Source organism: Oncorhynchus gorbuscha, linkage group LG04 (genome assembly GCF_021184085.1).
Source record: "Oncorhynchus gorbuscha isolate QuinsamMale2020 ecotype Even-year linkage group LG04, OgorEven_v1.0, whole genome shotgun sequence".
Lineage (NCBI taxonomy): Eukaryota > Metazoa > Chordata > Actinopteri > Salmoniformes > Salmonidae > Oncorhynchus > Oncorhynchus gorbuscha.
This window is the reverse complement of record NC_060176.1, coordinates 16,901,972-16,925,304: the sequence shown is the minus strand read 5'-3', so window position 1 is coordinate 16,925,304 and position 23,333 is coordinate 16,901,972. Positions and strand designations below refer to the sequence as shown.

General features: G+C 50.0%; 1 protein-coding gene across 1 annotated transcript in view; it reads right to left on the bottom strand.

Annotated features, from left to right (window-relative positions):
* Positions 1-23,333, bottom strand: part of LOC124033483 (zinc finger homeobox protein 3-like) — a 126,638-nt gene that overhangs the window by 57,425 nt on the left and 45,880 nt on the right. The window contains exons 2-3 of the mRNA XM_046345504.1: positions 3,733-6,222; positions 2,874-3,462 (exon numbers count right to left, since the gene is read on the bottom strand). Of these exons, the coding sequence (XP_046201460.1) occupies positions 2,874-3,462; positions 3,733-6,186 (3,043 nt within the window). The 5' untranslated portion in view covers positions 6,187-6,222. The remainder of the gene's footprint in view (positions 1-2,873; positions 3,463-3,732; positions 6,223-23,333) is intronic.

The window sequence follows — 23,333 nt, the reverse complement described above, 5'->3', positions numbered from 1 at the left end:
CGAAAAGGCGGTAAAAATGAGGTAAGAGTGGCTGGGGAGTTTTTTGCTCGCTGATCTTTAATCTATCACTGCCCAGACTGAGCGCACCGGCTGACCCTGCCTGGCTTTACACTAAATTAATTCCAGCAGCCTCTTTTTATTTATTGCTGCAGTATGCAGCCTGCTCTCGGACTTTTCTCCATTACCTGAGTTTTTATAGCCGGGAGGGGGAGACCTCTGCGAAGCCCTCTGAAATCACTCACAGATCCACCTCTCCAGCCAGGCCCCCCCCCTTCTCTCTTTCTCTCTCTCAGTCACCTCACTAGTTACTACCTCTATCTCTTCCTCTCCATTCCTCATCCTTATTCTCTCATTCCTGTGCGGCTCTCACACTCTTTTCCACTGTAGACTCCATGCTCCGACACAGACACAGTGATTACCTCTGCCTTCACGGCTGTGTGAGAATAGGTTCAGCCTGCGGTCCCTACATGTGTTTTAGATGTAAGCAGGCCTCTGTTAAATATAACCTAGAATATTTTGACTGAGACGTTGTCAGTCCGTATCAATGTTTAGGGAAAGGGAGGCAGGACACTGTGGAAATATTTTCACTTTCAAAAAACATTAAAAGGCTTGAGATAAACACACATCATTGGGAAATCTTGGAAACTCTAGTCTTTAACATAAGCAGAGTCCAAGTCCAGGCTGTGAATATATTAACGTGTCTCTACAGGGCTTGGTGGAACTTCCAAAAGATTAGTGGTGGACCAGCTTTGCTAGATTTTCAGAGAGCTCTACCTAAGATGCTGCAGCATTCAGGCAGTATATTGGACAACAAAGTAGAGCACACAATAGCTAAGGACCCCCCCCCCATGCTCTGTATCTGCAGCAGCTCAGTCCTGGGGATAAGGATTACCAGGAGGGTGAGATCATGTGAGGTCAGGATTTGTCATCTCCCTCTCTGTCTAACAATGTCCTCAAAAGTCAGAAATACACAGTGGAAAACAGGACCAAAGGGAGGGAGGTACAGACGGATACTATCTGTCCTCGAGCTGCACAGACAGAGATATGACGGCAGAGTGGTGTGTGTGTGTGTGATGGAGTGTATTAGTGTGTACAGTCAATCAAAATGTGTGTGGCTCGGGATGACACGGTGGTCGTTTTAGGGCTGAGAGTAATGCCTCGTCATTGCCTCCGTGTAACACGGTGGTCGTTTTAGGGCTGAGAGTAATGCCTCATCATTGCCTCCGTGTAACATGCTTATTAAACGTTCCCTCACAGGAAAATGAACCAGATGGCAAGAGAGGGGATAAAAAATTAGTCACAGCAATCAATTCTTGTTCGTGTCTTTGAACCGGCGACAGTTGGAGACAAGTCTGTACAAACTGTGGGGTTGTAACTGGCACGCCAAACACTCAGCTATGCCGCTGAATTACCCATACTGGGCCCTCTACTCCTCCCTTCTTTGACCAAGATAAAATTTATAGCTGCAATTACAACGTTGGGGGAAAAAAAGAGAGCTCCAGTGGCGGAGTTCAGTGGCAGTTTGGAAATAATGACATGAAAACGCTGATGTTCAGAGGAGCGGAGGCCTGGAGGACATGGACGAACAAGAGGAAGGCTCACTGAGCTGCTCTCTCTCTCTCTCTCTCCCTCCCTCCCTCTCTCACACTGCCTATTGTGAGGGAAACAAGGTATCACAGGGGGACTTTCCCAGTCAGTGTGACCCAGATCGAGAGACATAGACGGGAAATGTAAACTAAACTCCTAGGTTTGTAATGAAGTGAAGTGAAGTGTGGATGTGTGAGTTTTGGGGGGCATATTTGAGGCTATATAGGAGCTTTCAGAGAAGTTCTACCTACACCGCTTATTAACTGATGGAGACAGAAAAGCTTTCATAACTCTAATGGCTTGGGTCGTTTTTTTAACCAGGGGCCACATTCTCTAAAATCAACACAAAAAGTCCCTAACTGAAGCTCCACCAATAGCTTCACTAGCCATTATAGGTCCCCTCTTCTCAGCCGAGGCGGAGTGAAACCCTATCCTAATACCAAGGCCACAGTCTGGAGAGGATCCTCTCTTTTCCGGGGAAGATATCGATTCAGCTCCAACTAGACAGAACAAGGCATGGAAGTCATTGTGCCTGACACATTGGTGAGAGAGAAACGGTCATATGGTAACAACTAACAAGTCGTCTGTTACACAAAGACAGAAAGGCATTGTTGTGAGTCAGGTCCACCCTCTAGAAATCTTGTGTTTTATCCACTGCCGTGGTTTCACCTCCCCTCTTTTATCTTGATCTCTCAATGGGGCTCTTTGCTTGGAAAGAGGGTGAATGATGTTAAGTTCAGTAGGGCAGGTGTACCTCCGGGCAACAGAAACAGAAAGAAAAAGAGAGCTGCCAACATGAAAGATAGGATTGTGTGTATACAGTGTGTGTGAGAGGGAGGGAGGGCTAATGTGTTCCCTGGTTAACCCTTGCCTGCGTGTTGGTTCAGAGAAAAGGCTGCTCTGCTGTTTCTCATGGGGATAACTAAACTATAAATCATTGAATGTAAATATAAAATGACTTACCATTCATGCATTCATTTACTGGCCACGCTACACACATTCAGTAAATAAATGAACACAATTAGCCTATGTCTAAATGGGTTAAAAAGTGAAACATTTTTTTGTTTAATCAAAGCTGAATCTTCCATTTAGTCACATACTGTTTATAACTGTGTGTTTCATGTTTAAAAATAAACAGCTGGCAGCAGTGAGAGCGATCCCACCCCTTGTGAACTCGTACTGAACTGCAGTCTGCCTTCTCTGTGGTGACCTGAGGCAGTACTGAGGGAAGAGCCAGAATGGCTCCCACTGTTCCACTGTTGCAGAGGCAGACTGAGAGAGCTCACCTAGTTGGGGGGCCAAGGCGGCCATGTTGGGGTCCAGGTGGAAGCCTCCCAACAGGAACTGGGCCTCAGCTCCAGCCGGGTCCATCTTGAGGCCTGGAGGCAGGCTCATGTTCTGGGTCAGGTAGTACTGGTAGAGCTCGGCCTCGGAGGGAGAGGGCATGGCCCCCAGGCCCAGCCGACCATGCTGCATCTGGGTCACATTCTGTTGCAGCAGCATCATGTTGTGCATGTGTTTCTCGCTGGTCATGTGGATGCGTAGGTTCCGCGCCACGTTGGTCTCGTAGTCGCATACCTCGCAACGCCACGTGGGCTTGCTTTTTGGCTTGGTGGGCGAGGGGGAACCGCAGGGCCCCGTCATGTGAGTGGAGGACTGGGTGGGGTGGTGGTGGTGGGGCGGGTGGTGGGTGCTGGCCTGGGTCACAGAGGGCACGGTCACCACTCCTACCCCTCCAGGGTGCTGGCCAAACACCTGCTGCTCGGCGGAGGGGATGGAGCCTCCGTTCTGCAGGGTCTGCATGTTGTTCAGATGCTTGTCCGACTGCATGTGGATGCTCAAGTTGCCCTTGGTGGTGGTCGAGTAGTTACACACCTAGAAAATAGAGAACGGATGTTCATTTTTGCTCATGTTGTAAAGTGGAAATCTTAGTTGCCTCTAACTTATTGTCCATGAAATATAAATCATATCATGACATGTTGATTGATGTCATATCAGTCAACATGTCAACATATCAACATATTTCACATTGTGCTAAAGTTCTATTCAAAGTCCTACCACCTGTCAGTATACTAGTCATTAGGCTGAGGTCAGTACTTCAACTGACTAGGTTGGATCTTCAACTGACTAGGTTGAAGTACTGACCTCGCAGCGGAAGGGCTTGTATCCGCAGGTGTAGCTCTCTCCTCGGGCCAGACGCGGGTGGCTCTGGCCACTGCTGCAGTACACACAGGAGCCACCGGAGTCTGGGTGCTTCTCCTTCATGTGGGCCTCCAGGGTCTGCTGGTACTTGTAATGCCAGTTGCACTTGGGACACTTGAGTGTCTTGCACGAGTTGCGCGAGTGCATCATGGTCATGTGCCCGCCCAGGGACCGCGAGGAGCCCAGGACGGTGTCGCATTTGGGGCATTCCACCCCACTTCCTCCAGGCCCGTGGTTCTGAGGGCACTCACCGCCACCGCCCATTTCACAGGACCCCCCTGGGTGGGGGTGTGGGTGAGAGTGGGTGTGGGCTGAGGGGTGGAGGTGGTGGTGGTGATGGTGTAGGTGGTGATGGTGCAGAAGGGCTCTGCTGTCATCTTCTCCCTCTGCCGGGCAATCATTTGGTTCAGGAGCTGTGGCACTATCTCGATTGGCACTTTCGTCGGCGGAGGCGTTGGAGGCCAGAGGTGAGGAGGTGCCCGCTGCGACGTCCTCGCTCCCTCTGCTGGCTGCAGCTGCCATCGCCATGGGGACAGTGGGCCCCTGGCAGTTAAAGCTCAGAGGGAGCTCCGAGGTCCTCCCCCCAAAGTCTGCCGCCGAGCCCTCTTCCCTGACAGAGGAAGAAGAAGTGGAAGCTGGGGCTTTGCTGTTGAGCGTGGGGCTGGCTGCAGATGGGCAGGCAGTAGGCTGGAGAGCGCTACTAGGCATCAATAAAGGAGATTTGGAAATGCTTTGGTTTGATACAGCCGGTTCCCCCACTTTTCCACCGCCACAGCTACTGTTACCAACACAGGCCAGCGGAGTTCCTTCTTCCTCCACCTCGTCTTCCTCTTCCTCTAATAACAGTTCCTTCTCTTCTTCTGAGCCCCCCTCCTGGCTAGCCAAGCGTACCTTGCCTTCTCGCCCCTCCTTGTCCCCGTGCTCCCGCCTGCGGATCCCCTCTTTCCCAGCAGGCCCCTCTGTTCTCCCTCCCTGCTTGGGCAGGGCGTTGGAGTCTTTGGCAGGGCCTGGGGTTGAGGTAAGAGCAGGTGCTTTGGGGTTGCCCAGCCCCCCCAGAGCGAGGAGGGAGCCTTGCTGCTGCTGGAGGCCAGAGGAGTCAAAGTCTTTATTCAGGAGGGCCTCGCTGCCCCCACTGCTGCTCCCTGCCTCCAGGTGGACCCCACTGAAAGTGCCATAGAAGCTCTGGCCAGAGTTCATGGGGACCATGGTGGGGGGCGCCGGCACAGGAGAGCTCTTGTTTTTTGGTTCCAGGAAGCTAATGAGGGGCTCTTTGTCCTTCCCGATGCCCTGGATGATGGCAGACGCCTTATTGTCCCCTAGCAGCCGCCTCTCGTCCTCACATAGGGTCATGCGGTGGTCGTGGACGGCATGAGTGGCGAAAGACCGCGGGTAGCCGAAGGACAGTTTGCAGAGAAAACACATGAGGATGGGCTTTCCCTTGCCATAGAGGGCCAGCCCATCAAATTTGGAAAAATCCACGTTGTTGGGAACATCTTTGGATACGCAGGACTTCTTGGCAGACCCGTCGCTGTTCAGGTAATCCTTGTTGCTTTTGTGCCGCACATCGAAGACGCGGAAACTGTGCAGGACAGGACTGAGGCCTGCCAGGGTGGAGGTATTGGGGAAACCTTGGTCTGAGGAACCAAACCACTTCCCGAACGACGAGGCTATGTGGAACGTGTTGATGATCTGAGGGTACACCGAGGATGAGGTCCCAGCAGGTTCCCCCGGCTTCCCCGCCACGGGGAGAGAGTTTGTGGGGAGCAGGCCGGGCACAGCACCCCCTCCACTTTGGATCAGCTGGCTGAGACTTTCAACAATGTAGGCTGAGCCATCCGGCTGGTAGACTATCTCTCCAGCCAGGTTCTCCACATCACTGTTCTCCTCTTCTTCCTCCTCCTCTCCTTCCTCACTCCCGCTCTCCGCCACACCCCTTCGTCGGTTGGGCTGCTGGCGTAGCAGCGTGGGCATGCCCCCTCCTCCAGGAGCTATGGGTACTCCGGGGAAGGGCTGCAGACTTGGGAAACAGCTGTCGATCTCCATCTCATCCAAGTCCTCCAATTCTTCTTCTTCCTCTCCGCAGCTCACTCCCTCCTGCTCCTCGTTGAGCTCCTCTCTTCTGTGGTGCAGCTGGCCTGAGGCGGAGCTGTCGCTGTGGGCCAGGGGTGGGGTCCGGGTTGGATGCTGCTGCTGCTGTGGCTCTCTCACAGAGGGGTAGGGTGCAGAGAGAGACAGGGGCTCCAGGGAAGAGGGCTGGCTGCTGGGAGGGACCTGCGAGTTAGAGTGATCGTTCCAGGTCTGCAGAGGGTAATGCTGCTGCTGCTGTTGCTGGGAGGTGGTGGAGGAGCCGTGCCCATCGTCTGTCCCAGAAACCACGGGAGACTCACAGCTGTCCATGCTGATGCCTACATGAGGTGTTCATCGCATCCAGGCCTGAAGACACAGAGAGAGAAGAGAGAGAGAGAGAGAGAGATTGGTAAGAGACTCTAATGGTAATGCATATATGAAAGGACCATGGTTATCAACAAGCACACACACATATGCACTCTCTCTCCCTGAGCTTGTACGAACACCTTTCATAATCATAACCCATAGCATTGTTCTCATCCTAAGTACTTCCATATTTTCCCCTCCCCTAATGCTCTCATCACGTAAAGGGGGATAAAAAGCACCTTCAAAGGAACATCTATCTATAGAACCCAGGCGAGAAGAACACATTTAATGTATAGTGCATCGGGTGAGAGCCTAAAGTGTGAGATCTAATTAGGTAAATGACAGAGGGCTCATTATGTTAGATTAGGTACTTAAACACAATACCTGAGACGAGCACTAATAAGTCGTCCCACGATTCATCTTCCTGCCATTTCAGGAAGTTACCATCTTTTATCTTCACCTTCCAAACAACACCCCTAATCTTACATTCTCCAAATCCTACATCCGTTTTTAATTAACTTCCAGTCAGAAAGAGGGAGAAACAGGCCTAACTTAATGGATAAAATAGATTCACTGTGCGATAATTAGACACAGAGAAACCACCCATCAGGACATGATACATTTCCATAACTAGAGAAGAAGTGAAGGGTACTGCTGATAACTTCACAGCCATTTTACAGCCCTCTCCCTTCCTACTGAAATAAGAGAAATCATGCATAGAAAAACACATCACCCACTCCTCTCTCGTTGAGTGCACACAAAGCAGGTAATTACTTGTATCCTCGCATACACACTCTCTCAAAGAGGAGGAGAGGAAAAAAGGCAATGTTTTCAGTAAAGCCCAAAATACACCATCTGGGTTGGGTCTGAAATGCAGCTGTGTTTAGATCTGGCATCCACCTCCTCGGTCAGCCTGGCTTCAAACACTCCAGCCATCCTCTGCCTCTGAAAGAATAAATGGGAGCTGTGCTTTCAGGAGCTGGCCATGCTCTGAGCACCAGTGGCCCAGCAATACACAGGCCGCAATTTAGAGTGGCGAGGAGATAAAATGATAGCGCGAGATACTGCTGAGCTAATAATTGTATTAAAGGGATGCAGGCAGCATTGATTAAAGGGGGGCGACCGGGCTGAAACCAATAACTCTGGCCTGCCCTTTAACCCAGCCAGTACTGAATATTACATGAGCAAAGTTTCCCGGCACTATGCTCAGCCCAGCCGCCATGTCCCAGGTGATTAGCACATTCGCTGCCGCCACTTGATTTATTTACTTATTTACTTAGGGATGCAAATTGTAGTGATCAGACAGTGTGTCTCTACCCCCACCCCCTACCATATTAACTAGAGAGGGCTGGCCCACACTGGAGAGATTGATCATGTCTGCCTCGCTCTTCATTAATGTCTGATAGAAAATACCCCCCCCCCCCCCTATATGCACTTATGCTACTCAAACAACGGGCCAAGTCTTTTAGCATGCACTTTTAGCATGCACTTTTAGCATGCACTTTTTACATGCACATTTTGACTGGATTTCCTCATTATGACCGTTAAGACCGTATGCCCCGACTGGAGGAGTGAATTCTAATCAGGTGTGATTAATGCACATAATTGGTTTGATAAGAAACCCCATATTGTATGTTTAACTGCATTATCTGAGTGGAAATGAAGGCAAGGCGGGTGTAGTAGTTGCAGGATCTTCCACTGAAAACAGTGAAGGTAGGCAACCATTTTGTGTCAGCCCATGTCCACCTGCTCTCATTGTTTGTACTCCACACAGACAGAGCCACACTGATGACCTCTCTGTTGCTTTGCATTCAGAATGAAAGATAGTAGGCTTATTAAGAGGATTACTTGATCCAGACAGACATGATTTGTAGCTGGCTGCCATATTGAGAGAGGGGATAGTAACCAGGTCAGTCTGAATTTACTATCTGCTCCATTAATAAGAGAACGAACACTAGGCGCTCTGCAGACATTTCAACCAAATGGACTGAGGTAAACGAAACCACAGCGAATGATTTTAAAAAATTAGAAAATATATGCCTTGTCTAACAGACAAATAAAATAACTAATTTATTCATGAAACAAAAGACACCTGGATCATATTTTGCAGCTAACTACAAAAAAAGGAACAAACTTTCCAGTGGATGATTTGTCTAATGAGAAGAAGTAGCAATGAGATGAGCACCCATCCTGTCTGAACATGGATCTCCTTCACACCTTTTCCTGTAATCTGTTGTTCCATCAGCCCCTCCTCCAGATGCCAATGTCTGTCCTGACCATGACCCGAACACTGTGCCCACATCACTGTCTGTCCTGACCATGACCCGAACACTGTGCCCACATCACTGTCTGTCCTGACCATGCCCCGAACACTGTGCCCACATCACTGTCTGTCCTGACCATGCCCCGAACACTGTGCCCACATCACTGTCTGTCCTGATCATGCCCCAAACACTGTGCCCACATCACTGTCTGTCCTGACCATGCCCCGAACACTGTGCCCACATCACTGTCTGTCCTGACCATGACCCGAACACTGTGCCCACATCACTGTCTGTCCTGACCATGCCCCGAACACTGTGCCCACATCACTGTCTGTCCTGACCATGCCCCGAACACTGTGCCCACATCACTGTCTGTCCTGACCATGACCCGAACACTGTGCCCACATCACTGTCTGTCCTGACCATGCCCCGAACACTGTGCCCACATCACTGTCTGTCCTGACCATGCCCCGAACACTGTGCCCACATCACTGTCTGTCCTGACCATGCCGAACACTGTGCCCACATCACTGTCTGTCCTGACCATGCGAACACTGTGTCCACATCACTGTCTGTCCTGACCATGCCCCGAACACTGTGCCCACATCACTGCCTGTCCTGACCATGCCCCGAACACTGTGCCCACATCACTGCCTGTCCTGACCATGCCCCGAACACTGTGCCCACATCACTGTCTGTCCTGACCATGCCCCGAATACTGTGCCCACATCACTGCCTGTCCTGACCATGACCCGAACACTGTGCCCACATCACTGCCTGTCCTGACCATGACCCGAACACTGTGCCCACATCACTGCCTGTCCTGACCATGCCGCGAACACTGTGCCCACATCACTGCCTGTCCTGACCATGCCCCGAACACTGTGCCCACATCACTGCCTGTCCTGACCATGCCCCGAACACTGTGCCCACATCACTGCCTGCTACATGGGGCACATAGCTAGCCCACAGAGGGGTGGGGTGGAAAAACACACAACACACCAGCCTAAACTACTGCTTTACATCCCTCATTCACTACATTTCTCCAGTTCTTTGTCCAATGTCCCTCTATGGCTCTCAGAGTCTAAACAGCAGTGCTAGCATGTAGCTACTGTATAACTGTATGTGTGTGCACTATGCATCTATTAGCATCACGCCCTTGTAATGTGTCTGAAGCAATTAGAGTGGGAGAGGAGAGGAGGATGACCCCTGGCCAGTGATGGAGGCTGAGCCAGCTCAGCGTGTCCACTGCTTACTAGAAAACAGGATTGCTCTTTAAAATCAAGATGGTCTAATTCAATAACCTGTAGTGGTTACTGATGTGCAATGGGATTGTCTGGAGTCGGAGAGTCGCAGATGGGCCGGCTGATACAAAGTTATCTCTCTGTTTGTCTTCAGGAGATCTGCTCGCTAAGCGACACCTGTTTAGAGCAGGAAAAGTTGGAATCTTTCAAAGGCACTAAATGAGGGAGATGGACAGACTGACAGGAGCGCTGGAAGGACGAAGAGGGAAGTATGGGGTAAAGTATCTCTGTGCTGTAATAACCACACATTAAAATGATGAATCATGTCAGTAAAGGCAGTACCTGCAGTACAGTATGTTAACATTAATGCCCAAGGTTAGGTACTGTACTATGCAAATGACTTGGACTTTTCCTTTGCATACTGGTATCTGAGCTGCTGCTAAAGGAAAACAACAGGATTCCTGCCATAGCCTGTGCTTTCCAACCCTGTCCTTGTCCCCCCCCCCCTCCCTCCCTCCATCTCTCACTCTCTCTGTCTCTCTCCCTCCCTCACCGGGCCCACTGGGCTGAGAGACAAACAATAAGCAGCCAAAACAAGCCTCAACTCACAATAAGAGATAATCAGAGGGAAGAAAAGCATGGATTCCTGGACTCTGGGAGAAAGGGAGGGAGCATGTCCATACACACTACACAAGGCCTGGACATAGGGGGCAGTCCTCCCACCAATCCTCACACCTCTTCTATAGAAGTCAAATGCCAGACCCTCTTTTCTCCTGTCTCTGACTTAGAGGCATAAAAAGCATTATGTTCTCCTCCCCCCATCCTAACAAAACAGATAAGGCTGAGCCTATTGAAAGGGCCCAGGTCCTAATGAACCCTGTCAGAGAGTGGGTCTGGTTGTCATTTTGCAGGGATGGAAAATGAGATAAGTTTTTATTTATGGGCCCTTTCATTATGTGGGATTTACCGGCCAAGCCAGGGAGGAATTAAAGGCTAAGGATCCATCTGATTATTACATGCACAATCACCTGCCTGGGGGCCAAGCCTCCAGAGGACCAGGGAGAACCAGGGTCTCCTGGGGAATTAACTCTGGCCCAGCCCCAGCTGAGAACACCCCCATCCATCTACACCTAGACCCCAACATTGCTAGCCAAGGGGATACCTTTAAAAATAAAAATAGCCCCCCCTTCATTCACCTCATGAACCCCCAAAAGCCACTACACCCCCCTCCATCTCCCATTGTCCTTCAGGAGGGCTGTCTGTGTGAGTCTGAGCCATCTCACAGAGCCTCGGCCTGGCCAGCCACCGCAGGGTATGGGTGCTTATTGGAAAATCAATGGTGTAAATGCTAAGCAAGTTACAGGAAAATGTGGGAAGGAAGGCTTCTTATTGATAAATCAGGGAGGGCCTTTGATGTTGCACAGGGGACGTGCTTATCGATGGGGGAACCATTGTAGTCCTCAGGCAGAATGAACAGGGGCTCTTCTCCAAGGCTTGCCCCAGTTAATCAACAATGTATGTATGCATACATCTCACTCTTTACCTTAAGTCCATGGTAATGCCCAACATAAGGCCCCTGTATTACCCTTAACCCTAAGCCTTAGATGGTGGGATCTTCCTAAGGGACTGCATTGAGGCACAGGCTGCTTCTCTCCTCCTCGCCGCCTCGGCCTTACACCGGCTGTCCCTGTCACCCCCAGACCAATTTTCTCTACTATATACAGTACTAACATCTAGGCCAATTAGTTTTTACACAATTAACAAAATATGTTACAGTGCTAATTAAGTATGATTCCTAACACAGTACATCAAAGTGTTTCAAATCAGGCCAGTGTTTGTCTTTTCTCTGTGTACTGTAAACTTCCTCCCTCTCCTCCTACCTCTCCTCCTCCTCCCTGTGAGTGTATAATACAGACACAAGAATGCTCCAGTGCTGCTCCTACTTCAGGAGGCAAAAAGTCACCTCAGGTCGATGGCACTCAGTCTGTAAACAGGGCTTCCCGTAAAATCAATGATCTTCAGTTGGAGCTATCAGTCTGTGGAACAGAAATAGCCGTGTCTGTGTCAAGACCGAGGCTGGGGCTCTGGCTGGGTAGGAGAGAGGGGAGTATATTGGTGGGTGAGGAGGGAGGAGGGGATCAGTGTAGTGTGGCTGGGAGTACTGTGCATCAAGGAGCTGATAACAGGGCTATCTGAGGCATGCTGCATCTGTCATGCCACAACCACTACATCTTCAGGTGCCAGGCTCTGAGGAGAGGATGTGGGTCAAACTACAATTCCCAGCATGCATCACTGCAGTTACAAAACATTTCCTGCCAAAATTCTGGAATGAGATCAAGATTGAGTCAAAAATGGCCCTGCTGACTACTATATGGCACAGTAAAACACCCTGGAGGTGTACTGGTGTATGCAGACCATTCTGTATTACAGCATTAATGCCTGTTACCATTCAGCTCTTACACTGCTTTTCTTTGGCCAGAGAAAGTATGACAAATTGAATTTGTAGTATCAATTGCCTCCTTTGTTCATGGACTCGAAATAGAACCTTGAAAATTCTCTTAATCCATTCCGTGTTGCACAACAGAGGCGAACTGATTTGAACAAAGTGGCAGGGCTGTGATATAGCTCCTGACAGTCTGAACAAAGTGACAGGGCTGTGATATAGCTCCTGACAGTCTGAACAAAGTGACAGGGTTGTGATATAGCTCCTGACAGTCTGAACAAAGTGACAGGGTTGTGATATAGCTCCTGACAGTCTGAACAAAATGACAGGGCTGTGATATAGCTCCTGACAGTCTGAACAAAGTGACAGGGTTGTGATATAGCTCCTGACAGTCTGAACAAAGTGACAGGGCTGTGATATAGCTCCTGACAGTCTGAATGACAGCTCCTGACAGGGCTGTGATATAGCTCCTGACAGTCTGAACAAAGTGACAGGGCTGTGATATGAACAAAGCTCCTGACAGTCTGAACAAAGTGACAGGGCTGTGATATAGCTCCTGACAGTCTGAACAAAGTGACAGGGCTGTGATATAGCTCCTGACAGTCTGAACAAAGTGACAGGGCTGTGATATAGCTCCTGACAGTCTGAACAAAGTGACAGGGCTGTGATATAGCTCCTGACAGTCTGAACAAAGTGACAGGGCTGTGATATAGCTCCTGACAGTCTGAACAAAGTGACAGGGCTGTGATATAGCTCCTGACAGTCTGAACAAAGTGACAGGGCTGTGATATAGCTCCTGACAGTCTGAACAAAGTGACAGGGCTGTGATATAGCTCCTGACAGTCTGAACAAAGTGGCAATCAGAGAGCAGGTAGGTTCAAAGCCTTCCAGAAGGGATTGGAACGTGGCGAGCAGAGTGTCTCCTCACTTTTGGAGGGTGCGATGGAAACAGTGGTGTGTAATTAGAAGTAGTTCATTAGCTGTGGGTTAATTACTCAGTTGTGGAGAAAGAACTGGTGGGGTGGCAAAGTGAAGGGAAGCAGCGAACACACAGCAGGAAGCTCCCAGTCTCCCGCCAATTAGCAGGCAGCATGGGGGGGCCGTTGAGCTGTGGCAGACTGGGAGTACAAATGAGAGAAACCTCACATCATCTCACTCACACCACAGAGAGGGAGAGGGGGAGCACACTGAATACATTTAGATTAAAAATGCATACTGTTAGACATTGGTTTTCCTCACTGTGTTGTTTTTGTTAAGCGATCCATTTGCACAAAAGCCACTCTTCTGTTTCAACATTGTATGCAATCACAGTCATTTTCAACTGATCTGTGACCTTGGACTCCAGATTCCGGTGTAGCATGCGAGTTTCTGCAAAGTGTCAGGTAGAAAATGAAACAGAGCAGACACTGTTTTAATAACTACAAAAACAACTTCTCGTTACTGCAGCCGCGAGCTATCTTTCTTTTTGAACAAACCATAGTGGATGTCGGCGCTGTGTTATTTCCATGCGCTGTCCCCAGTGGTTCGTTTAGATAAAGCTTTGTGTTCAGTAAATGCATAAATTATCTCTGGGATAAAGGTATTGATGTATAATCAGAGATGGGCAATCATGCTCACACCGCAAAAACATACGTTCGCCCCCAGGCAACCTGGTGCACAGAGCAGGCACAGCATGCGCCACAACACAGCAGGGGGGTCCTGAGTTAGCATGAGCATGTGTGTGTGTTTGTGTGTGTGTGTGTGTGTGTAGGCCCTCCTTTACCTGCTAACAGAGGCTCACAAACACCAGGCTGGTCAGTTAATTACATGTCCACCCTCTCTGCCCCAGTTTAGACAGACAGGTAAGCAGGCTAAGTTGACTGATTAGTAATGGTCTTGTATAAAAGTGCTCCTATTCCATAGCATGCTGTGACGATTTTCTCATTGAGGTTAGGGGGAATGCACGGGGATACAGGGGGCATTCCAGAGCCCAGTGGAAAGGTTAGTCTGGCACTAATCAATCAGACGACACCATGACTACCCATTCCTGGGAAGATCAGCTTAGAAGAGACTCCCAGAGAGAGAGAACGAGAGAGATAAGACAACTCTCTAGTCCAAGCTTCCTCCACTCCCCACTCACCTCTCCAACCAAAGGTGAGTGGGGAAAGGGGGAGATGTTTCTGATCAGGCCCAAGGTCTGAAAGTCTGCCAGGCCCAAGGCCTTCTATTCATTTCCACTAATTATAAAATCTCCCCCTGTTTATATATGAGGGAAGCAGGCCTTCTCTCCAGAGAGGATGGAAGTTGTGCTAACTACAGGGCTTTTGGAGCCATCAAATTCTCTGTTTTCACTCAGTCCATTTCATTTGGTTGCAACAGGATGAGGGTGGAAAGGGGGAAAGAGGACTGACCGCGAGAAGCGCAGGACTGTTTTAATGTTATGGGCGCTTAGATTCTTGCAAACGATAGGCAGCCATGTATAGAGCAGGGCTGAATGGAATGCGAGAGGATAGGATCCCACATAGTTGTTCTTAGAGGTGAGGCGCTGATCTGAGGGTGTCTTTACATGCTAAACAGTTATAGGAAAGGCTGCAGTAAAACTGCTGATCAACTAGATCACATTTTGTTGTAACCTCCCCCCCACACACACACACACAAATTTGTCCTGCAGGCCTGCAGTTAAGGCAAGCCGACCACAAACACAGTTGTTAAGATAATCAATACCATTGAAATATTAAACCTTAAGAAGCCACATTATTGATTGGGAGGCCGATGATAAAACTGTTTATTATCATAATCACAAAGGCACTATGCAAGCGTTTTGGAGAGGAATTCAGCTGTCCAACTACTGGAGACTGGGACTGGACTTCTTGACCCCCGCTACCCCCCAGGCCTTTACCCCCCTCTACCTCCCACCCAGCTCCCCTGTCCTGTCCGGCCCATCCTAAACCCCAGGGATTGAGGGGATAGGGGCAGACAAGGAAAAGTCCTTACCCCCTCTACCCCCACCCAGGCCCATCCTAAACCCCAGGGATTGAGGGGATAGGGGCAGACAAGGAAAAGTCCTTACCCCCCTCTACCTCCCACCCAGCTCCCCTGTCCTGTCCGGTCCATCCTAAACCCCAGGGATTGAGGGGATAGGGGGGAGCTCCCCTGTCCTGTCCGGCCCAACCTAAACCCCAGGGATTGAGGGGATAGAGGTAGACAAGGAAAAGTCCTTACCCCCCTCTACCTCCCAGCAAGCTCCCCTGTCCTGTCCGGCCCATCTTAAACCCCAGGGATTGAGGGGATAGGGGCAGACAAGGAAAAGTCCTTACCACACAACTTCTCGTCTCATTAAGGACGGCTGGGTGAAAGTCTGATCTGCATACCCAGCCTCTGTTGACAGGGACAGCTCCTGTCCTTCCTCCTCCACCACCCTTACAGCCAACAGTGGCTCAGGCTGGGAGGTCGGTTATTCTGGGCTGTGGCGTGACAGATCCCTAACCAGGAGCCAGGTGTAGCCTAGCCTAGCCTCCAGTGTGACTGAGGCAGGACACAGGCAGCCAGGCCCCACACTGGGGATCAGGGCCTGACAGACAGAGGGGGACAGGGATAACGCGCCTTTAATCCTGGGCCGCTCCATGTAATCTGGAAAACAAATACCTTAGTAATGATCCAGGCCTGCACCTGGTAAAACACAGAGATCGCTGGCACCTGGAATTAGACAAAATATTCTCAGAAGAGCATTCTTAAAGGGACACACTCTCTTTCTGGAACACCCTGAAGGGGCACGGAACACACGCCAACACATCCATGCACACACACACACACACGCACACACACACACACACACACACACACACACACACACACACACACACACACACACACACACACACACACACACACACACACACACACACACACACACACACACACACACACACACACACACACACACACACACACACACACACACACACACACACACACACAGCTATGGACTGTTGAGGGGCTTTGAGCAAAACTCGTACCTTTTAATATATTACATAGACACAAGTGGTTAAGCTGTGACAATAAGCCGGCTATATGAAGGCCAGGGAAGCCCAGATCTGGTCCACCCACAGGGGTATTTAGGTATATCAGGGGGACAATGAAGGGGCGAGCTGGAGGGTTACATAGAGCTTCCAGGCCTAGCAGACAATGGCTGAAGCAGTGCCACCAGACAGACTGGGGGTTCGGGTTAGGCCCAGTGTTTTGTTAAGAGTTAAAACCTGAGGAGGGTGATAAGATAACCCTTTAGATGGCATGCGAAGGCAAAATGACCAAGAAACCTGAGTAGGTGACAGCTGTCTGGGGGTGAGAGCTGAGACCTGGACCTAATGTGTGGAGAATGATGTCTAAGGAATGGACACTTAAACTACGATCTCTTTCCACACATCAGAATGAAAGACACATAGTCATGCAGACTAGCACTGACACACACACACACACACACACACACACACACACACACACACACACACACACACACACACACACACACACACACACACACACACACACACACACACACACACACACACACACACACACACACACACACACACACACACACACACACACACACACACACACAGAGAGAGAGAGAGAGAGAGAGAGAGAGAGAGAGAGAGAGAGAGAGAGAGAGAGAGAGAGAGAGAGAGAGAGGAGAGAGAGAGAGAGAGAGAGAGAGAGAGCAGAGTAGGGACTAGAGGGTGTCCCAGTGAAACCATTCTGTGGAAATTATTTCTTTGCAGAAAAATGTCATGAAAGCCAATGGTGACCCAGCCTCTAATTCTAGAGCGGGATATCCTGGATAAATAATTAGAGGGTTCCTTTGAAGACCCTGCACAGCCTCTCCATTCACTCTACACTACACATTTGCTAAAGTCATTAATGACAAAGATTTGGAAAGAAAAAACGAAAAACTTTCCGGTACACAAATACTTATTTTATGAGGCCAGGCCTGAATTCCTTACTGCTTAGTTGAAGATCTTATGCTGGGAAAGAGCTGTGCTTGTTTTAAACAATAAACCTCGAGGGAGAACTAATTTCTGCAGCTTTCCCCTCCTTTAAAGAATTATGGCGCGTTAATAAAGTTAACGGAATAATGTGTCCTGTGCTTAAATAGAAGGAAGCGAAGGAGGAGTGTTGGGACACTCAACGTCCGGGCATTTGGAGAAAACAAAGACGAGAGAACAGACCCAGAGTTAGCCAGAAATGTGAAGGCCGCTCCGTTTTGAAAGAAAAACTCAGGAGTGGGAGTTAGGACTGCCAGGGAAAATTAAAGAGATGCACTAGTGATCCCACTGGCGCTTAATGCCTGGCTATTCTCATTCAACACTGGACTACAGCTCTAATTAGGCACCCGTGCTCACACTTAGTGACAGGCTATTTTTACATGGAGCTATGCAGCTTCCCAGACTAGTGAGGCTACCCAGGCTCATTCTCACTGGAGACATAAATAAAGAGGAGTTGACAGCTGAATTTACAGTCGTCATATCCGGATCCCTTTCATTTTCATCTGCCATTTTCTTGTCTAGTTCCATTTAAATGATGAAAGTCAGGGGAGGGAGGATACTGCAGTTGGAACTATGAGAAGGTGCATTGGGACTATATGTCTCTGGAGTCCAAGCCATTCAGCACCTGTCTACCTACAGATGGTACACGTCATCGTTAACAGTGTGGCGGTTTGTACATAGAACACTCGTAAATCATATCTTGATGCAATCACCGTGTTAGAAAAGGACCAGAACCTGCCCCACGGTCTACAAGGACAGAAGCCAAGTTCAACTTTGAGAGGTGACGCGCATTCCTTCAGAGCAGAGCAGCGGTGAGGAACTGTCAACAGAGGAAGAGGGAAGAAAAACACAAAGAGAAAACAAGTTGTTAAGTGTGTAACAAGGTGGCCTGCAGGGCGGCGCTGAAAGAGGCCTTGACGCTCTGCGTTCAGGAGTGTTAGAACATCAAACTACATTTCCGTCTCCGCAGAAAACTGCAGCTATGCAAAAACAATTGAAGGAGTAAAGCAGAACTGAAATTATATTCACAAGCGTTCCTAATGTAACCATGTAGCTGGGTTGTGTTCAAGATGGCTGAGGAGCTGTGGGATTCCCAGACAGACAGACCCAGCAGCCCACTGAAGTCCAGGCCAGGCCAGAGCTGAGCCCCAGACCTCCTGAGGGACCTGACTCACAATACCCAGGGTGGGAACAACTGACTGCCAACAGCAGAGACAGAATGACCTGCTCATAAAACAAAACACTAAACAATGGACCAGTCTCATCTGGCTAATGTCCTAATGGCCTGGGATGCCTGCTCTGCTCTTGTCCTGGGGTAATATCCATCTATGTATCAGGACCGGTGGAGAACGGACCCCTGGGACTGCTACTGGAGCTGGGAGGGAGGAAGAGAGGGAGAGAGTGAGGGCATCTCTCAGTAGTGATCCCTCTAGCAGGGAGACAGTGGGGGGGTGAGAAGGGGTGAGGAGGACACCACAGGGCTCTGATAGGAGGCTGGGGGGAAATCCGACACCGCACTGCAAAACATAAGACGATCAAAGTTGTTGGCACGTCAACTCTCACAGACAAGCCGGGCATTGTGATGGCTGCCAGGGCTCAGAGATTGATGCCTGGGCTGGAAATGCACTCACAGTCCCTCAGCCTTTCTGGATGGGTACAGAGAGCGGGAGGGAGGGGCAGAGAGAGGGGGGGTACAGAGAAAGAGAGGGGGGGACAGAGAGAGAGAGGGAGGGAGGGAGGGTACAGAGAGAGGGGGGGAAACAGAGAGAGGTGGGGGACAGAGAGAGAGAGGGAGGAAATGGAGAGCGAGAGAGAGAGAGAGAAGGGGGAGGGTAACAGAGATAGAGAGAGGAAACAGAGAGACAGGAAGAAAAACAGTCTGATATTGTATGACAAGTGTTTTTGAGACCCCTCTTCCTCCTCACCCTCTCTTCGTCAGACTTGATCAAGGCAGTGGGTGGAGTGACAACCAGCCAGGCAGGCCAAGCTGAGGGGCCGTGGACTGTGGCTGTGTTTAAGAAAGAGCAGAGTCCTGCCCCTCGTCTCCATACACACACTGTAGCCCTTGTTCCCCTTGGCTCTACCGCCTTAATGAAATGGCCACATGCCGTCCTCTCCTCTTGCTCTCCACCGCTCCTCTCATCCCACTCCCTGCACTGCCTGCCCACTGCAGCACCTGTTAGATATAAATCAGCCCTACTGAGCTGTGTTTGGGAAGTGAGGCATTAAGCATGACACAACCTGTCAAAGTTCAGATCGTACCGACCGCAACATCTAGTTGAACCGCTGCGGAGCAGACCCGAACCAGAGACCGGGCCCTGCCTCTCTTATCTCCTGCCTTCCAGCACCACATGACTGGCCTGCCACATCTGGCTCCCAGCTGGGCGGCCCGCCGAGCGCAGCTAGCCGAGCCGAGGAGAGAAACACTACAGCACCCACGCTCCACAGGGAGAACTACAGCCCCAGCACCATCTTAGAACAGTCACTGGTCGTCCACCTATAGCCAATTCAATGCTCTTTATTTGTTTGTGGTTTGAGTCTCATCTCATTGGGGAGGGCTGTGGGAACAGTGCAGGGTATTACTACTGCTCCCGAGTGACTGTCTTCTATTTCAGACAGGCTAGATAAAAGTGCGTGTGTGTGTTGTGTCTGTGTGTGTGTCCTGCAGCTCTCTACAGAGCTGAAGAATCTCAGTCACGTGTCAGCCTGGGGTCTGAAGGTCAAAGGCTGGAAGAGAACCCACACATTCCTCAGAGAACAGACACACATTTTCACTGAGCCGCTGTGGGTGCGTTTGTGTGTGTGTGTCCAACTAGCCTAGTTCTCCACTCTCCACCCATCTACCCCAGGACCTAGCAGTTAAATATTAACCAAAGATGTTTTCACTCTGAACTTCACATGCGGTGCAGGGAGTAAGCAGTTCAGATGGAGAGAGGGAGAGTGAGAAAGAGAAGGAGAGAGAGAGAGTAAAGAAAATATCATCTGCTAGGGATTTATTCCCGGGTTCCCTCAGAGAGGGGTGTATACTAAGATGTGGCTTGTTCTGTTTAGCTGGGAGCTACAGGGGAGGGTGGAGGGATGGGAGGAGAGCTGGGAGGGGAAAAGAGAGGAGAGAGGGAGCTGATGGACAGGGCCAGTAGGGGCCAGGGCTCAGCTCAGCCCTACTGTAATTTACATTGCTGAGTAATTAGCTGCAGGATCAGGGGCTACAAACCAATGAAAGATGCATCTCTCAGGGAGAGGGAGACATGGGGAGAGGCCTGAAGGCTTACTGTGCTTCTCGCTTTCTCTCACTCTCTCTCTCTCTCTCTCTCTCTCTCTCTCTCTCTCTCTCTCTCTCTCTCTCTCTCTCTCTCTCTCTCTCTCTCTCTCACACACACACACACCTTCATAACCCAGAGTCTCCCTCATCACCCAGGGCCTCCCAGGGTCTCCCTTATCACCCAGGGTCTCCCAGGGTCTCCTTCATTACCCAGGGTCTCCCAGGGTCTCCTTCATTACCCAGGGTTTCCCAGAGTCTCCTTCATTACCCAGGGTCTCCCAGGGTCTCCTTCATTACCCAGGGTCTCCCAGGGTCTCCTTCATTACCCAGGGTCTCCCAGGGTCTCCTTCATTACCCAGGGTCTCCCAGGGTCTCCTTCATTACCCAGGGTCTCCTAGGGTCTTGCTCACAGGCCAAAGAGGGAATGGAGTAACACTAACACACCTACATTAAAGGAAACATGCCAACAATGAACATGTTTAGAGCAAACAGACAAATTAGACCACGCCCTCACAGTTATCGTTGGCAGAGGTACACCAAGTAAAGTCAGAGAGAGAGAGAGAGACATACTGGCCCCATTCACCAAGCTCAGATAAACAGCTGTCCATCAACCCAAAACCAGCTGATGGAACAGCCCCCAAGGAAACAGGATCAGGTTGGTGTAAGCCATAGCTAGGCTAACTGTAGCGCTGCTCTAGCTAGGCTAACTGTAGCGCTGCTCTAGCTAGGCTAACTGTAGCGCTGCTCTAGCTAGGCTAACTCTATCTGTGGGGGTTGGTGACCGTTGGTTCTGTTACCAAACAGGCCCACTCTCTCCCTCCCTCCCTCCCTCCCTCCCTCCCTCCCTCCCTCCCTCCCTCCCTCCCTCCCTCCCTCCCTCCCTCCCTCCCTCCCTCCCTCCCTCCCTCCCTCCCTCCCTCCCTCCCTCCCTCCCTCCCTCCCTCACTGACTCCAGGTGGGGGTGGCTGTTCTGTGTACATGCAGGCAGTTTGGCTGAAGTTCTTCTTTATTGTGCGGCCAGAGTGAGCAAACTAAGGTATTTGCAATGTTGACATATCTCATATGTACATATGGGTACATGCACGCACGCACGCACGCACGCACGCACGCACGCACGCACGCACGCACGCACGCACGCACGCACGCACACACGCACACACACACACACACACACACACACACACACACACACACACACACACACACACACACACACACACACACAATTACGACAGAAGAAGATGGGCATCAGATCAGTGACCAGAGACGCCACACAGCAGAGATAACCTATGCTCACTTACGAGCAGCACAGAGGGAGTACGGCTAAAAACTAAACTAAACAAAAATATCACAGAGTACTGACTACATTTACTCACATAACTCCCCATGTAAGAAATGCAGGGCAGAAACTGGGGGGAATGTGCGTGGCTCAGAAGCAGTAGAATCAGCACTGCCTAGTGGACCTTGAAAACGGCGCATTTAATACACGTTTAATTAATGATGTCATTGTTTTGACATTGAAAGAGCATGCCGGCTAACAAGATAAACAAGCTCTAGCTCTGGGGAGAGTGCTATCTGAATACTAAAGGAAACACCAGGCTGGGAGATCACAACCAAAGCACTCTGAATCTTAACCCCGGGCCTTTGGACTGCTCTACTCAATCCCCCATACGATGAGATAATATGTCACACATAGAGCAGAGTACAGCACAGCTGCCAGGTCTCCACTACTCACACTCTGTGTGTGTGTGTGTGTGTGTGTGTGTGTGTGTGTGTGTGTGTGTGTGTGTGTGTGTGTGTGTGTGTGTGTGTGTGTGTGTGTGTGTGTGTGTGTGTGTGTGTGTGTGTGTGTGTGTGTGTGTGTGTGTGTGTGGTCAGGGAGAGCAGCCAGATATAGTGCCATATTGTGAATGAAATCCCTCTCTGGAGCTGTGAGTTTCCACTCAGGCGAGGGTGCCAGTGTACTGGGCAAAGGCAGGAGACACTACAACTGCCAGCAAGAAACTGGCAAGGGGCCACGAGTACGAACATACAATACAGTGCTACCACACACACACACACACACACACACACACACACACACACACACACACACACACACACACACACACACACACACACACACACACACACACACACACACACACACACACACACACACACACACACACACACACACACACACACAACAGTGACAAATATACACATACATGCACAGAGTGTATAAAACATTAGGAACACCTCCCTAATATTGAGTTGAACCCCCTTTTGCCCTCAGAACCGCCTCAATTCATCGGGGCATGAACTCTACAAGGTGTCGAAAGCATTCTACAGGGATGCTGGTCCATGTTGACTCGAATGCTCTGCACAGTTGTCAAGTTGGCTGGTTGTCCTTTGGGTGTGGACCATTCTTGATACACACAGGAAACTGTTGAGCATTAAAAACCAAGCTGCGTTGCAGTTCTTGACACGATCCAATGCGCCTGGATCCTACTATCATACCCTGTTCAAAGGCACTTAAATCTTTTGTCTTTACCCTCTGAATGGTACACAGACACAGTCCATGTCTTAAGGCTTAAAAATCCTTCTTTAACCCGTCTCCTCCTCTTCATCTACACTGACGGAAGTGGATTTAACAGGTGGCATCAATAAGGGATTATAGCTTTCACCTGGATTCACCTGGTCAGTCTATGTCATGGAAAGAGCAGATGTTCCTAATATTTTGTACACTCAGTGTACTTAGTGACAGAGGTGAATAGTACTGCAAGGCCAACTGTCTTGCCCTAGAAGTTCAAGTTAAGTCTCACAACAAATTACAACTTGACAGCTTAAATTGCCCAGAGTACATTTTTTCTTCCAATATATGTGCGTGTT